The 18,523-nt window shown below is 41.2% G+C and overlaps 1 protein-coding gene across 4 annotated transcripts in view; it reads right to left on the bottom strand.

The window, feature by feature from the left end:
- The window catches only part of BTBD10 (BTB domain containing 10), a 39,637-nt gene that overhangs the window by 8,839 nt on the left and 12,275 nt on the right, over positions 1–18,523 (bottom strand). For 2 of the 4 annotated variants that reach the window (XM_056851515.1, XM_056851516.1), the window contains exons 2-4: positions 17,430–17,588; positions 2,522–2,712; positions 150–435 (exon numbers count right to left, since the gene is read on the bottom strand). In XM_056851515.1, coding sequence (XP_056707493.1) covers positions 150–435; positions 2,522–2,712; positions 17,430–17,530 — 578 coding nt within the window. In that variant the 5' untranslated portion in view covers positions 17,531–17,588. Of the gene's footprint in view, positions 1–149; positions 436–2,521; positions 2,713–12,084; positions 12,399–17,429; positions 17,589–18,523 lie in introns of those variants that run through there. The other 2 variants (XM_056851513.1, XM_056851514.1) reach the window with 2 other exon arrangements.

The raw sequence follows: 18,523 nt of genomic DNA, 5'->3' as shown, positions 1-18,523 counted from the left end.
GTTTGACAGGATGCAAGGTTCACAATATTATTTACATAGCACAGGGATGCTTTTAAGTAGAACAGCAGAAAAACATATGAAACCGAAACACTGGTTCTTGGCAGTGAATCAGAGAAGCCCTCCAATTATGCAATTAAAGCCACGCTGACCTGCCCAACATCGTATTTGGCTGTGCAGTAAATACAGAAGGATCTACAACGAATCGAGTATTGTCCACTATCAGAGTTACTCGCTCCGAGGTCCTGATGTTCCGAGCTCCCTCTTTGGCATTTTCATACACAAAAACCATTTCTCCAGCATTCTTGCAACTCCCATCTGAGCTTGACTGGCTACTGTTTCTACTGCTGTTCCCGAGACTACAACTGGAACCATTTGGAGAGGTTTTCTGAGGACGAGGGCTGCTTGGCCGAGACGAACTGTGATCTTTCTCACGCTCTGCAATGAAAGAGACAACGTTTTACATGCGACCGTAGTATTAAGAACAGAATAAAGCGGGTGTCACTGTGCTATGCCTGATGGACCCAAGGATTTCTCCAGCCTAATGGGTTTGATAGGGTGGCAGCAAAGGCTCAGTATATGTCCTTGTGGGGAGCAGGAAATCATCCCTGTATTGGCAGTGACGGCTTGCAGTGGGATACTGCAGTCTGAACACTGGCAGATGTCTCTGTGCACCACCTCTACGGATTAGACACACAGACATCAGTAGACACTACTGTTGCCACAGCATGGAGATAAGGACCTTCCACTATTTGCTGGGTGATCTCTACTGTTGGCCCAAGCCCTCTGTTTCACTAGTGTCATCACCCCAGCAGAGAGAGCTCTTCTCCCTCTGGTGCTTGTGAATTGCTAAGTGGCATTCACTGTCCCAGTGAGAACCTCTTATTGCACAACTTTTTAAATAGCATGAAAACTGTAGCCAGTTCATTAGCAAACCACTGGAAAGCTGGTTCAAAAAACATCAGCTCTGAGGAATTTTTTTAAAAAAACTGTAGCTTAATCATCACATTTTCCAGAAGCAAGACAAGCATATTCATTTTCAAAAATGCTAAATAGCAACCCTCCTGCAAGAGGCATGTGCCACTTGAATTAATCTGTTACTATCGTCTGGTATCAAGTAACTGCCACAAGGGCATTCAATTCAACATCAGGCAAGATTGGCGTAGTACACAATTTATTTATTTATTTTTCATATTTCTACCCGCCCTTCCCCGGCCCGGTCGGGCTCAGGGCAGGTAACAACATTAAAATTTACAACTATGGCAACAAAACAATGAAACATAAACCATAAAACCATTACTTGGCTATTAAAAAGATAGGCGCCATACATATATAGTGCCTGCTGCAGCAAAAGATGCCAGACCCAAGACAGATCAGCTCAAAACCGGGTCGCCTATCTACCCCCAGTAAATTGATTGTAAAATAAAAAGGGTGGGGGAGTAGGGAAGCCAGTACTGATCTCACCTGCGGCAGTCCTCAGTTATAGGCCTGGTTGAATAGCTCTGTCTTACAGATAGGGGAAAGTGCTGAAAGAAAAGCACTGAATCCATTTGAATCATACTGTGTGTTATACTTTTACATATGTGATCTGTGAGCACACCTGCTCCTTCATACAGAAAGGTATATAAGTACAGGCATCATGTATCAGCCCACTAAAGTATTCTAGGGACTGGTTCATCATATACTTTACCAGCAAAAATCCCAGTGGGTTGCTGTCCTGGAAGGCTGCCTGCCCACAGTGAGGCCAGCCAGGAGAAGCATGCACTCAGCAGTGCCCAGCATCACTGTGTGCTAATTCAGGAACAATGTGGCCATCGAGGAGGAGCACAGAAGCATGCACTCAGCAGTGCCCAGCATCACTGTGTGCTAGTTCAGGCACAATGTGGCCATCGAGGAGGAGCACAGTGGTACCTCTTTTCCTTCCAGCCAGTTCTTCTACTCCCTATCAAGTGAGGGGAAATTGGGGTGGGGGGGAGCCTTTTCCAGGACTGTTTTGGTGTCCTGGTCCACCACTGGTAGATTCTGCCTCTCATGTTAAGGAAAACAATCAGCAGTTAATATTTTTCACTTCATGTGATTAGGTTGCAGAAAATTTTTAACAGGGAATGCTATAGTTTTGGTGAAGGAAACCAGGAGGGATTTAAAAGGCCCCAGTCCTAGAAAACACAAGTCCTGTTGCCATTCAGAGGCCCCCAAAAAGCAACCTAGAATACAGCACAAACACTGAAAGAAATAATGAGGTTTTCCACACAGGCCTTTAAGCTTCTCTGGAGGCATTTATGTTGAGTTCTGATGGTTCTTACAAAACAGGAAGGGAAGCAGCATTTGTAATGCCATTCTGGCCAGCAAAATATTGAAACCTAAGCCTAATCTATTAAAGACTTAACATTTCCTAAATACATAAGGAATGTTTGTCTTATCTGAGGTTAACAGATACTCATACACACAGGAAAACATCAGCAATGCTATTACTACTAAAAGGTACAAGACCATCTTTCTAAGGCAAAACTTCCTCATTACGTACCTCCCTGATGTTGTCTTGTTGGTGACGTAACATTTCTGATACACGGAGTGAGCTGAGACTCCAGTCTTTCATGTGATGAATCACGTGATCGGTCACTTGACCGACGTCGATCTCGTGACCTTTCGTGTCCACCACTAGCACCATGGAGACTCATCCTGTTGCAATCTCCTTTAGCAACGCGAGGAGAAGTACTAGAAAAACAGATGAAATTTAGGTCAACTTCTGATCAAGCAACAATCAAACTTATTCCAATATATGTTATATGAATTATTAATATTTTAGTCCAATTTTGCAGGTAAGCATCTTTCCCAAACACAGTAATATTCCAATATACTGCTGTGTCTGAATATCAGTTTAGAAAGAAACATACTGACTAAGGAAAAAGTTATCTTTAGTGGCAAAATTACTGTCTTGCTACTATTTTTAAAACTTACAATTCTGCAGAATGCCCTCATCTTATTGAGGCATACTAACAAAGAGTTAAATGTTTATAATGCATCAAGATACAAAATGTTTATTACTAAAATATGCCAGCTTTAGTTCAGTTGGCTAAAAAAAACAGAGAGAAATCTGCGATTGAAACTGTCCCCTTCCCCAACATTTTTCTCTGTAGTCTGGCACTAAAATGCTACAATGAAAACAGAAAAACACATCTAAACCAAAGTCAAAACTGAATCATTCGGTTTTTCAACCTATGTACAAGTAAGGAGCGCACCAGCTTTTTCCAAGTGAAAAAGATAGTAAAAACTGAAGTATTAAAACGCCTGTTACAACAGTGCAGATGCAACTTCAAATCGCATTTAGCCTACCAGAGTAAAACTAGAGTAGATAAAAGTCAGTGTGACTTTGTTCAGAAAGCAAAATGCACTAGGGGAAGTAACAGTAAAATGCCACTTTACCTTTCAAGTGCCTAAACCTCTTCCATATACAAGTGCGGAAGAGCTCCCACCACCTGCTAGCTCCATTCTCAGTTGCAGCAATTGTGACATCAGTAACAGACCCAACAATCCCTCCAAGCTTATTTACATGCCTGGACATTATATACTGGGACCATTTCAGGAAACTTCATAAGCAGGTGTCTTTCATACCTTAATATGCTGACCTGAAATTTGTTCCTTCCTCTTGCAAACATTTTTTTTTCTTCCCAAAGGAGTGATGGTCAGTAAACACGGTTCACAGTACTGATTTTCCAACCCACCACCCTCATTTCCAAACCATTTATGGTAGTTCTCCAGTTTTAAGGTGCATGAAGTTTCTGAAAAGGTCTCAATCAATATTAGTCAGCACAATTCAGGACCGATAAAAGAAAGCCCCTTCGTATTATGCTAATATCATTAACTCAACTTCCTGAATGTCAGTAAACTAGCTGGATACTCTGAACGGAATATACGCTGGTGGGGTCTGAACTGGACAAGACTGAACCTGAAGGAAACCTTGGCATTCTTATGGAAAGTTCAGTAAAAGTGTTGACCTACTTGCAAACACTGTGTGGCAACAGTTAAAAAGGCAAACTCTTTCAAGGCGGAGCCACCTCTGTATCCAGGGCAACCATCACTGCTTTCCCCGCCCTTCTGTTTTGCTAGCATCATCACATGACACGGTTTCATTCAGCATGCCTGCCAAAAATAGTTGCTTACACCTGCTTAGTACATCTAAAGTACATCTGGCTCTGCCTTTCTTCTCCTGGATTTTCCTCCTGCATCCAGTTCTCTAAGACCCCCTTCCCTTGGGAACCATGATCCCCAGAGCTTCCTTCATTGCCAAGGACCTATGCAGCCTGAGGTGAGTGGAAACTCTATCTTTTATCAAAACCAGTAGATCATGATAAGGATTACGCACAGTTAAGTGCATGTCCTGATGAGACAGCCAGGTTTCCTTGGGAAAGCTGTCAAATATCCCTCTTGGACTAACAATGGGCAAGACACAAATGGGCTATTAATCTGGAGCTGCTTGATTCAATTTTATAACCAATTCCCTTTTGAAAATGTTTTCCTTTCTTGCCTTTTCCCTATCGCAGTCAACAGTTTAAGAGCCTCTTTCGTTTCTTTTGGGAAGTATCACCACAATCTATATGCTTGTGCTAATTCTAAAAGCCAGGTCTTAGCAGTGCATCGGGGTGAGGGGCTGCATGTGCAATCCAGGGGTCTATGGGTAACACTATCTAATACATTTGTTTGGATGTCTTACTGACATGTCAAACTTAATATCCTCACTACCCAATGAATATCTGACCATTCTTCACTTTTACTCTCCCCACATCCATTGCCATCAAGTAGAAAAGGCACAAAGCCTTGATTTAACTCTCCTCTTTTACTCCACTGTTGATCACTAAGTCATATCACCGCTCCCTGTACAACACTGAAAAGCCATGGCCTTTCTTCTCTATTATTCAGCAAAAACAGTGGTAATCCCTTGGCCTGAACTATTGCAGTCTCCTCCTGCAGGGTCTTCTAATGTCAGATCTCCACCCCAACACATTTACCCAATACTCTGCTGCCAAACTAATTCACCTTCCATGAATCTCTTGGCACACCAACACACCCTTTCCCACTGAAAGATTAAACACATGAATGGAATGAATACATAATCTACCCCCATTTATCATTTCCCCTCCACACACTCACATCCCAACTATGCTGGCTCATGTTAATTTTTAAGCTCTTAAGAGCAGGGTCATATCTTCTTGTACTGTGAAGCACCATGCATAATGATTATACAAAATAACAATATCAACATTAACACCATGTGACTACACCTTTAATGTTCTATCCAATTTAATATACACTATTAGAAACCTTTCTCCCCCATTAAAAGGAAAATTGATTGGTTTAGAAAGATAACTGCTCAAATTTTCTCATATGTTTCCTCCCTACTCCATTTTCTACAAATGACTTAACTGCATGTTTGTTTGTTGTAATCAACATAATGACAGATGTGTATTTGTATACATAAACTTTGGATTTTAAACATGAAAAGCTGATTTACCACCACCCCTTTGGTTTTCAACTTACACTCCATTTCTCTTAACATGACATTTATTCTGGAAAACATTTCAGCTCTTTTGACAATCCTATATCAGAAGTAGATTATGGGCAGAGGAAAAATGCTGGCTCTCTATTCTACTCATTATTATTGCCCATCCCAGCACTGTCCATTAAGCTGCTTCTCTTAACGTTGTTTTCCAGATCTATAAGCTGCTTTTGGCGAAGAGTGAATGTTCATGAAGGAAGAATGCCCCCAACTACAGAATGCTGAACATGATGGAAACAGAAACACACCACTTCATCAAAGGGAAAATACAGCTCCACGAATATGTAAGCCAAGGCTCTTGCAACAACTTTCAGAATTAGTTTATAAAAGAAAGATAATTCCTGCTCATCAGCATTACACACACAACCCTCCAAATGCCAGTCTGTTCAGTAATGTTCAAAAACAAAAGCCACTCTCACACACATTAAAAACCAGGAATAATCAATAGTAAAAAAAAGTGTTAAAGGAAGCATGCCTTAGGTGGCTAAAATATCTAGAACAGAGATATACTACCAGAACTCCCTCCTGAACAAACAAAATAAAAAAGATATCACAACTAGAAACTAAGCCTTCAAACTAATTTATTCTCTGTCTAAATCTGACACATTCTTTCCTTCCTCTCCAAGGACTACATACAGCATATGTGCCAAGATGATCATCGTGGCAAACACTTGTTTCAGAAATAATCTTCGCACGCAAACAACACTGCAACAATAGTATTAACTGAAGCTGCTGTAAATGTGTCATTCAATTCCTTCTCCCTTGTTTGATCCTATCCTACAAGCCCAGTCCTCATTTTAGACTCTCTTCCTCTTGCCAAATTCCTACCTGGCCTCCAGGCAAGTGTGTATGATTTTGCCGTCAAGTCACAGCTGAGTTATGGTGACCCCCTAGGGTTTTCAAGGTAAGAGACGTTAGGAGGTGGTTTGCCATTGCCTGCCTCTGCGTGGGCTGAGAGAGTTCTGAGAGAACTGTAGCTGGCCTGAGGTCACCCAGCAGGCTTCATGTGGAGGAGTGGGAAATCGAACCAGATTCTCCAGATTAGAGTCCGCAGCTCTTAACCACTACACCATGCTGGCTCTTTTCATTTGCCTTTCCCAAGTGATGCTCAACTCTGGCATAGTTACTAACCCATTGCCCTCAGGATAAATGCTTGCAACCTAAGACAACTTTGGTTGAGAGGACAAATGCAAAGGTGCCTTCATCAATCCTTTCATTGTAAAAAAGGGCCTAGTATTAGGCTTTGCTCCTCAGTACCCTTTATGAAACAACCATGGATGCTACACTCACCTTGGAGGTCTACTAAACATTCACTATGTTTTGACAGTGTGCAACAGTGCATTCACTACATGCAGTTAAACATAAGTCAGGACCATAGAATATTGTCATATTACATTCCAACATCTGAATGAGGCTAGTCAAAGGTATAAAACCCTCAAGTATCTGTAGGAGTTGCTCAATTTAGTACATTAAAACATAGGAAGCATGTCGCAAAAACAAAACAATGCTGCTGCCTTTCAACAACTGACACAGAACTGCCGCGTTTTGTCACTCCAACCTTTGAGTCTCCTGTACAAAATAAGCACTCTGCCCTTGCACAATCTGTGAGGAGAGGTAAGATCACTAGAGTGCAAGACAAAAAGAAAGGAACTAAAAAGCAGGTCTAGACAGCACTCTTATCACACACACCTCTTACAAAGGACTGGAAGTAACACCCCACACATTTAATGAGCCGGTAATTGTTTTACTGACTGATTCTTGGGGCTGTACATTATTGCATGCGCCCTCCAGTCTTGACTGAACATTTGCTAGTAGTATAACTAGTACCTGTACACATCTAATGAGCACAAAGATGTAAGACAAGTGAACCGCTAAGTGCCCTTACAACTAGTTAGATGGCTGTCTGAGGCACAAATTTAAGACTTGCAAGACAGTTACAATACAAAAACTGCCCCCAAGTTTTTATTTCCATGACCAACAGCAGATGCAGCAGGGCCTCATGTCCAGGCATGGGTACTCATTTTACCGACCTCGGAAGGATGGAAGGCTGAGTCGACCTCGAGCCAGCTACCTGAAACCGACTTCCGTCGGGATAGAACTCAGGTCGTGAGCAGAGCTTGGCCTGCAGTGCTGCAGCTTACCACTTTGCGCCACGGGGCTCCTTCATGATAGCTAGATGATGCCAAACCAGTTTGTAATCATGGGTAGAAGTGGGCTTGCTATTTGTGGTTAAAATTAACAAGGATGAAGACATAGCTAGCCATAGTCAGCTTCAAGGAAGAGAAGTCTATGAAAACATGACCTGGTCAGCAAACACGGCTGCACAGCACAAGTCCCCCAACATCATCAGAAGAGGGCACTCCATAATGGAGGCAGTGCCACAGAAAAAGTTCATACATAGCCTGAATGAGGAAACTGAGGGCAAGCTCTGCTTGGATTTACATAATTGCCACATAGGTACACTGGGCAAGGTGGTCCTGCAAGTACCGTATTTTTCACTCCATTAGACACACCGGACCATAAGACGCCCCCCAGCTGGCCGTTGGGGCGGGGAACGCTGGCTCGCATCGTTCTGGCGCGCCCAGTCGCTCTGTGCACCCCCCCGCCTCCCAGCTGGCCGTCGGGGCAGGGAACGCCGGCTCACGCCGTTCTGACGCGCCCAGCCACTCGGTGCACCCCCCCGCCTCCCAGCTGGCCGTCGGGGCGGGAAACGCCGACTTGAGTCATTCTGGCGCGCGGGGCGCACAGAGCTGGGTGCGCCAGAACGACGCGAGCCGGCGTTCCCCACCCCGACGGCCAGCTGGGAGGCGGGGGGCGTACAGAGCGGGCCCGCCCGCCTCCCAGCTGGCCGTCGGGGTGGGGAACGCCGGCTCGCGTCGTTCTGGCGCGCCCCGCCGGCTCTTTGCGCCCCACCCGCCTTCCTTCCAAGCTAGAATGTGCGTCTTATGGACTGGGCTAGAGTCCACAAAACGCACATTCGCTCCATAAGACGCACCGACATTTCCCCTCACTTTTGAAGAGGAAAAAAGTGCGTCTTATGGAGCAAAAAATACGGTACGTTGGTTCTAGGCCATGAAGGACTTCTAAGGTAAAAACTAGCACCCTGAACTGAAACCGGAAATTTCTCAAGGCTACATTGTCAGTGGCAAGTTTTGTTTCAGTCCTTATATCCCTCAAACACTAGATATATGCTGCTCAAGATCAATGGATCAGGGAGCTTCTAAAGGATGAAAGGAAAGGAAACCGGAAATTACCAGGCAGATAATATAATGATTTAAAAATAGGTTAAATATGAGTATTGCCACTAGCACCCCACATTGAAGGAGCTGCCACATTCTGCATCAACTGACGTTTCTGGATTGTCTTCAGGAACAGTCCCATGTAGAGCACATGACAACAGTCTGACCTGGAGTTTACCATTATGTGGATCGGCATGGCCAGACTGACTGACCCTATGAAGGGGCGAGTTTAGATGCATGATAGAGCTGGAAGAATGCACTATGCCAACAACCAACAAACTTGACAAAATCTGATAATGGGGAACATAATATCCTGCAAGACATTACCTCATTTCCAAATCAGCATCTCCTCTGCCATGCCCATATTTAACTTCAGTCTGCTCAGCCTCTGCCACTTGGTCATGTAAGACGGGCTTTGGCCTACGGGAGAGATGGATGCTTCTGGAGGCTTAGATCAGGCCTAAACCATTTTTTCTTTGGATCTAGAAGCCAGCACAAAATTTTAGGGGCCAGAATCATCCATAACAATTACAATATTTTCATTGTCATGTGAGTAACCTTGAGCAGGTTACATGGCTTCTGAAATTTGCTTCATTACATACTTCCAAATATATCTTATACCACCTTTTGGGCTATGTACGACGAAAGTAATAAAGTTGAATACCTACTAATGCTCAATTTTGTAAATATTAGCTGTTATAAAGTGAAATTAGCTATTTTTTGTTGGAAAGATTGCACTCTTTTGTTTAAAGCTTATAAAAACATTTTTATTTATACTTCAATGTCACCTTTCTAAATGAACAGCAAACAAAAAACTTGTAAAGCTTTTAACCCCCCTCAAAAGTAAAACAAAAGAATTGCAATCCAAAAAATGGCAATAAAGCCAGCTCAAAACTTACTAGCTTGCAGTAAAAATTAAGCCAACAGGTTAAAGAAATTGAGATATATACCATTATCAATGACCAACTTTTTGAAGCTGTCTTGATTCTCATGTGATAGTGTAAGAGGTAATAAAAAAACATTTTTACTTTACCATCACTGATAATTTTGCGCATTTCTTCTCAGATGTTCTTTTAAGTCTAGCCTGATCTTGTCAGATTTCAGAAGCTAAGCAGAGTTGGCCCTGGTTAGTACTTGAATGGGAGATAACCAGGGAATGCAGAGGAAGGCAATGGCAAACCACCTCAGTCTCTCGCCTTGAAAACCCTACTGGGTTGCCATATGTCAGCTGTGACTTTACGGCACTTTATACACATCCATTTTTAAAAACAGGTTAAAAATCATCAGAAAGTCCCAAAGCAGGTTAGAAATCATAAAAAGTAAAATTCAAATTATTTTAAGCTAATAACCAATACTTGTTTTACTGTATACATTTTCTAATTAACTGTGGCAGAAGCAGCTTGTTTAAAATAGGACCACTAACATTTGTTACAAAGTAGGTCAAAAGATAAAGGGAAGTAAAGGAGAAGGTAGCAGGGAAGGCAGCATGCACCCAGCCTGGGATTGTGCTTTCTGGGCTGGGGAGGAAGGGCCTAGTGCCTAGAGAACAGATTGTGGGGCCTTCAAATCTGAGCCTCTCCCAAGGTTAGTGGAGGCATGGTGGGTGGCTGGAGTGCTCCTGGTGCCCTCAATTGCAGCAAAAGAGAAGAGACTGAGTAGAGAGGTGGGAAAGAAAGTTTGGAATGAGTTAGGAACCATGTAGCTATAGTTGGGAGCAGTAAAAAGAACCAAATCTGTGGTGCATCTCTCTTCTCTGCTCCAGGTTTTCTTTCCCTCCCACCCCTTCAATCCAAGCCAGGAAGCTTTGAGTGAGAGGTGGGCCTAGCAGCTCCAATGGCTTTTAGCATGTGGGAGCCAGCTTGCTCTTTGGCCTTGGCTTGCATATTTGGACCTGGGAAGAAAATGCAGGTGCAACACAGAATTATCAAATCGCCCTCGTGCCCTGCATTTCTTGACAACCACCTTAGATAAAGAGATGTATAGCTATGGGTTACTGACATATTGACAACACCCAGCTCCAAAAAAAGGAACAGATCTAGATTAAACGGGTGAAAACACAAATCTAAGCTGACAGATTCAAAAGCCAGTAACAACACTCTGAACAGGATCAGACAAAAAAAGAATAAAATCACTGCAGCACTCTCACCCTCAAAACCCACTGCCCTTTGCAAGTACTCTTTTAAAAAAGGTCCACTACATGTACCTAAAACAACTTGCAAAGGTAAGCCCTAATGCCATAAAATACCACCGTAGAGAATCCTTTCGAAATTATTTTCAAGTGGCAACTGTTCCAAGCAACAAGCCATTCATGTGTATTAACTTGCTACATTGAATGATGATTGCTCATCTGCATACTGTAGCACACTGACAGGCAGCAATGTAGTGTGTTAGAATGATGGTAAACAGCACAGTCATTATGGAACCAATTAGTGACCAACTACACACAAACAGCTCAATGTTCTTAAACAGCCAACACACAATCAACTTCAAGGTCTCTTCATGGCAGTGACCCAAGGTTAGCCTAAGTTTCAAACTAATCAGAACTTTGGAAGGCTTGGCTTCCTATCAGCTATTTTTGTACGGAAGTATATTTATTTTCCCTGTATGTAAAACTATTGCTACCATGCTTTTCACAATGAAATAACAACAAATGCGCCTATCACATGAGTGAAAACACTAAAAAATATATATACACAGTTCTACAAACCAACCATAACAATTTATATATACCTAATTCAGATATAAGGAGCAAAAAAACAGTCTCTGCCAAAATGGCAGATGTGAAGCAAAATACTTTTTTATTGACAGGAAAGACGTTTAGTGACTGAGAAGAACTGAAAATGCTCTATTAGTTTAAATGACAGGAACTTTGTGTTAATACACTTTTAAAAATATAAGATCACTTTGGAAAACTCAATATAGCCAATTTTCCCCGATAAAGTAATTATAATTTAATATTGCACCTATAAAAGCTTTATCTATAAACCTTTCAAATGATGAAAGAATATTCTGCTTTGTGCTAGTAGTTAACTAAAACAAGTCTCCTTCTGAGAAGCTGCATTCATGTTGATTTACAAGTTTCCATTCCTGTCAAATCAGTCTACAAAAATATACATTAAAGTCTAAACAATGGCTGTGCTTACATTACAGCCACTTATTTTAGACACAAAATTCCACATGCACACACATCTGCTCTTTGTCCGATATTCCAACTAATCAGGCTACACAAAGGACAGTTGTATTCTTGCCCCACTAAGCGGTGCCTAGATTAAAAGATTATTAACGGTTACGCACCTGCTTTTTGTGTACAGCAAGGTAGAAACGCAAAAACACGGGGAAAATATCGAGACCAAAGTACAAAGGAAATCTGCTCCTTTCCAGGCGGCAGGTTCAGAAGCCAGCTCAGCATCCTCTGGCATTACTTGCTAAGTTCAGCATATTTGCTATTTTCATCCTCCTCTCAGTACTCCATGGCACCGTTAGCCAGCTCCACTTTCTAGCATCGTTTCCCACAGCTATTCAGTCTATTAAATGCACAGAGACGCAAGCCCCCTGGATATTAATTCAATTCATTTTTTTACAGCCACTGACTCAGCCGAGCTGTACTGACGTCTGACCTCGCAGCCTCTTGTATGCTGAATTCAGGCTTTGCTATTTCCTCATCTCTCAGCAGCTATTGGCTGACGTGGTTGATGGACAGTGTAAGGAAGGCATAAGAGGAGAGCTACTTGGTACATTGCCAAGTGCCATCTGCGAAGCTATTTCTAGTCCTGCCAGCTTGTCATGTTTCAATAAACTAACACAACATCTGAAAACGGTTTCTTCTGTCACATATCTTTCTTGCCTGACTTTATGGCCATTCAAGGCAGTATACATTACCCAAGTCTTAATTTGGCATCCTGTGGATTGCCTTCCGGGTATTCATATCTAAACACCTTTAATAAATTACCCAGTCCTTACTATTTAAAACAAAAGAGAAATACAGTCAGCTCTAAAAACAGCACATGTGAACAAATAGGGGCAACTATATGTGTTCTAAGCAATTCCAGTGTTTCTGTTACACTACCACATACTAGGATCTAGGTCACTGATTATAGAAGAGGGGGAAAAAATGCAACACCTACATTGCATTATATGAAAGTTTGTCCTTACAATAAGATATTTTAGTTTGAGATGGCTACATGAGTCAGTACATTTTGTTTATATTTTGAACACATACCACTAAAAAAGATCCATACAGTGTACATCTTTTCAGCAAACTGCCTATACAGTCCCTTACCATTAAAGGATGGTTCACAAAGGCAAGAGTGCAAGACGGACAGTACAAGGCATATTTCCTACCTAGGATAGTGAAAGAAAGAAAAGGAACCATGGAAATAAGGTATCAAATCTAGGAAAAATTTTTCTAAACTTAAGGCATTTCTCTACTGTGTGCTCATTACCTAGATAAATAACAAATATTCTCCACCTACCATATTCAGCTTTTGTACTCTGTTGGTCTGCCTGCTTCATGCAGGACTTCTGATACATTTGCAAAAGTCTCACTTTAATAAAGAACCTTCTGTGCAAACCAATTTTTTTTTTAAAATGCCACAAAGACAAAACATGTTACAAGTACAGACATATCTTGCAATTGAGTTTGTTCATCTAATAAAAGCAGGAGCTTTTGTTATATATGCAAATTCAAAAGATCTGTGAAGCTAGTGGAAGAAAATACAAAAAAGTTTTAACATCTCCCTTCTACATCAAATATCACCTCATGCAAACTAAATCATGCACCAAGAAGACAGGAACATACAATAGTCTTATCTTCATGATCAATGATAATCTTCATGATCAATGATAATAATCAATAAACTACTATAATTGCTTATACATGTTCAGGATCCAAAGTCACATGGCAGCTGTCTTATACTGAATCAGACCATTGGTCCACCAAAGTCAGTACAGTCTATTGAGACTGGCAGTGGCTCTCCAGGGTCTCAGGCTGATTCTTTCACATCACCTACTACCCAATCCTGGGACTGAACCTGGAACCTTCTGCATGCCAAGGAGATGCTCTACCCCTGAGCGATGCCCCCTGCCTGAAGTCAATGCCAGTAACATTTCCAGCACTACCAAAATCTACAGAAATGTGCATAGATAGATACAGTCACACTTCTGTATACACCATGGTCTACAGCACAGAATAGGATATATATTGGAATCTGAAAAATATGTGCTCCAATTTGAATGAAAACATTCCATGTTTCTAGCGCTCATGGGTGCAAAAATAAACCAGAACACACGTGGCTCTGACAAGAGAGAGGCCTCCATGAAGAACATGAGACTCATTCAGCACAGCTGCATTTCCCCTTAGCATTCCTCCTCCTCACATTATGCACATCTATTGCTTATCCATGCACAAAAACTGCTGTCTTCCTCCAGATTTGTGAATTCAAGCAATTTTATCAACAACACACTAAAAGCTTTGTGACTTTCATACTTGTACTATTATTTTCCACATTTAAAAACTCATCAGTAGCTTTCTATGTTCTCTACCAAGGTATTTGAGCAACATCCTTCAAATTAAATGTTCACAGTAAACCGATTTTCTGTGTAAGAACTTATTAAAGTAATTCAACTTTACTCAGATTTATCTAACTTGTATGACTTGTTACAAAAGAATTTGCAAAATTAAATGATTACATAAAATCAGCGGATTTTATGTAATCATTTAATTTTGCAAATTCTTTTGTAACAAGTCATACAAGTTAGAACAGTTGAACCTTCTGGAATGAAAACCTCTTAATAAGTAAACAGACCCAATTGACACATTGTATTTTCAGACTCTTCAGATTGGCCCAGCACAGACATAAGGATAGCAATGTAACAACTAGCTTGCATTCTCTCTCCACCAACATCTCATGCAAATTCCCCTTTTCCATTTCTGAACCAGTACCAGGTATAGGACAGCACTGTATATAGGCTAATTTACAATTCAAAGTACACAATTCCAAACAGTACCTAATGGTCTCTAGGGAAAGGAGAGAAGAATTGGCATGGGAAAGGAAGAAGTACGCAAGCTTGCAGCAAACATTCTAACAGCTTAAGTTCAGTAAGACAATCACTAACCTAATGCCTGTATTCGGCCACTAGAGGAGGCTCTAAGTTTCCCACATAACTGTATATCAGGAGCCCACTGAGTTGTGTGACAACATACATGATGCATAGGTTGTAACTAGACATGGAGACTGGAGATCCTTCAGCATCCTTTAAGCTCAATCACAAACACACCATGAGAGAGAACTTAACACTTCAACTTGCTCAGTTTTGCAGATTCACATGGGGAAAGTGGAAGGGTTAAGCCCCTCTCCCCCTACTTGCATGTCCCTGATTCATACTAGGGTCCTGTGCAGCTGTAATACAGCTTAAAGATGTGACGAAGATCCAATCATGAACCTCCCAGCCTGTCATTTATTTTGAGCATAGATATCAAAAGTTCAGTTTTCTTTTTACACATTAAAGCATGCTTGAAGACGAATTCTGAAGGAAACCCAATGATTTTAAATCAAAGTTTAATACATGTCAATTTTGCATCTGACATAGTACAGTATGATTCAACAGTTCTAGCAATGACTAAAATATAATGGTGACTGACAAATGTCTAATGTTTTCTTTAAAACTTACAAGCACTGAAACCTTTAAAAAACTCTCATCTTCCCTATTTCTAAGGCTCAGGGCAAATAACAATTTGACTGTGTCTTAAATGCTAGTGCAACACCAAAACATGTGGGTGATCCCAGATAACCATATCTCCAGCAGCTTACAGCATGCTTAAATCAAGCTTTACATTACTTTTAGTCTCAGAAATCAGTGCACTTTTCCAGGAAGAGCAAATTCCCAACTTGGAGAACAGTCTCCATCATCATCATCATCTGTTTTTGATTAATTTTTACAGTGAGCATGATCAAAAGGCCATTCCCAGCTGGTAATGAAATGCAAACAAAGTGGTTTCTACAATATGCTTGGGCTCAAGCTGTTTAGTGGTTTTCTTGGAGTACTGAATAAGGTTACAGTGCTCATGATAAGTAGGACATTATAAATTCTATTCTCATACTTATCACTCAGGTGATACTTGATAAGTCAGTTACATCCTACCCTTCTTTTTCCATCTCTGCCACAGGTACATTAAGCAGGGAGGCTCACTTTGAAGCACAATGAAATTCTTGGTTGAAAGACATGACATACCAAGATGCTGGAGGCAGTCTAACTATGGGATTACTTTGCTTAGCAACTTTTACAAAGACAATGTGCTGTAAAGAGTTCATTGTTGTCATCAAATGCCTTCAAGTATGAATGTGTACAGTTTAATAACAGCAAAGTCATGTTAAAAGAAGAATTGTGTCCAAATAAATTTGTCAGACATCCAACGATCCAGAGTGAATGAAAAGTGTTGTGATCATATGTACAAGACAAGAGATTTAGACATGGTGAGAAATATATTCCATTTAAACTCATTCTATCAATCTAGGCCGAAGCTGTTATATTATATAGAAGTAATCAAACTCAACTAAATTTTAGGCTTTCTAGTGACTTGCACTGTAACCATATGCAAAATTAAACTCTTCTAAACCCACTGAAGTAAATGGGCTTAGAAGGGTTTCACTCTGTTTAGGATTGCACGCTGAACTTAGCAAACATGATCTGAATTTAACAAATCCAACAGTTCTTGTAGGTTATCCGGGCTGTGTAACCGTGGTCTTGGAATTTTCTTTCCTGACGTTTCGCCAGCAACTGTGGCAGGCATCTTCAGAGTAGTAACACTGAAGGACAGTGTCTCTCAGTGTCAAGGGTGTAGGAAGAGTAATATATAGTCAGAAAGGGGTTGGGTTTGAGCTGAGTATTGTCCTGCAAAAGTAATGTGCTAATCATTGTCCTGTAAGTATCAAGATAATGTGCTAATGAGGGTATGGTATGTTAATATGGAACCATTGTATCCTGAAGTGATCTGTTAATGTGTGTAATCCAAAGCTAATCTGCATGGCTATTGTTGAATGTTGTCTTTGTTAGTCTGGAGGTTTTTTAGAACAGGAAGCCAAGCCTTATTCATTCTTAAACTCTCCTCTTTTCTGTTAAAGTTGTGCTGATGTTTATGAATTTCAATGGCTTCTCTGTGCAATCTGACAAAATAGTTGGTAGAATTGTCCACAATGGTTCCATATTAACATACCATAACCCTCATTAGCACATTATCTTGATACTTACAGGACAATGATTAGCACATTACTTTTGCAGGACAATACTCAGCTCAAACCCAACCCCTTTCTGACTATATATTACTCTTCCTACACCCTTGACACTGAGAGACACTGTCCTTCAGTGTTACTACTCTGAAGATGCCTGCCACAGTTGCTGGCGAAACGTCAGGAAAGAAAATTCCAAGACCACGGTTACACAGCCCGGATAACCTACAAGAACCAATGAACTCTGACCGTGAAAGCCTTCGACAAAATCCAACAGTGTTATCTAAAGCAAGATATTTCCAATTACTTTGAGGATACCATCTCTTTTCAGAAAAGAACTATCCACAATACAGTACTTTCAGAATGCATTTTACTGAAAGCTTTGAGATGCTATACATCGTATGTGCTACCTACCTTGAATGCTTATAAAGTTTACGGGGTCTATTATGCAATTTTCGATCACAATTCTCTGGATCACTGGAGTTACTGTCATAAGGATGAGGCCGTCCTGCCATTCCACTTCAAGCTTCCTCACACTATTGCTCTGAAAAGCATACAGCCAGCACTCATAACCTACATCAAAAGAGCAGTGTTGACCTTTAAGCATGCCATGCAAAACAAACAGATGCAATATTAGAAGTGCTCTTTAATTTCTTCCCCGCAAAACACAGCTGACATCAGCAGTCCAGAAGCACAACAGATTTCATACCTGATGACGACGAAAACATTTCTTTTCACTGCTGGAAGTCCAAGATACATTAGGGGGAGGGGGACAGTGGAAATCAAAAAGATTTCTCCACATACGAAGTAGACAATGAGCCAATTCTAACACTCTGGTAAAAAGCAAATGGAACTCTGCATGTTAGATCTTGAAAGTCAAGGAATTCTTTCCAATAACCTAAATTCTATATGTACAGAAATAATGACAAGAGGTGGCTCTCAAGCACAGCTTCACTTCCCTGCATGTTACCACCCCAAGAGGGTTACCACATGCCTTTTTTTAATCAACACAGGAAGCTGGAATCATATTAGGCAATTAGCCTAAATCACTACAATGTATGAAATCTAACAGAACAGGTTGCTGAGGAAAAACACGCTGAAGCTGAATCAAGGAAAGAAGGAAGTAATGCTGGTCAGGACAGCTGATGTTTACTGGCCTGGGTGGAGTGGAGTTGGATTTTGCAGAGTAGGGCTAAATGCTTAGGGATGCTCATGGACCCAGCCTTGCAGTTTGAAAAGCAGGTTAGCACAGCGTCCAAGAGTTTCTTCTATCAGCTGCACCTGGTTCCCCAAGTCCCAATTTGGCCATGCTTTTGTAAACTGGTGGTTGAATCACTATAACTAGAAACTGTAGTTGGTCAGGAATACAGCAGCCGGATTACTAACCTATGGGAACATGCGTTGCCCATTTTCAAAAACTACTAACCTGAATAGCCCCGGCTAGCCTGATCTCGGAAGCTAAGCAGGGTCGACCCTGGCAAGTATTTGGATGGGAGACCTCCAAGGAA

The sequence above is a fragment of the Euleptes europaea genome, chromosome 6 (assembly GCF_029931775.1).
Source record: "Euleptes europaea isolate rEulEur1 chromosome 6, rEulEur1.hap1, whole genome shotgun sequence".
In the NCBI taxonomy this organism is placed as follows: Eukaryota; Metazoa; Chordata; class Lepidosauria; order Squamata; family Sphaerodactylidae; genus Euleptes; species Euleptes europaea.
Note: the sequence above shows the minus strand (reverse complement) of the source record. Positions and strands in the feature narration are given on the sequence as shown.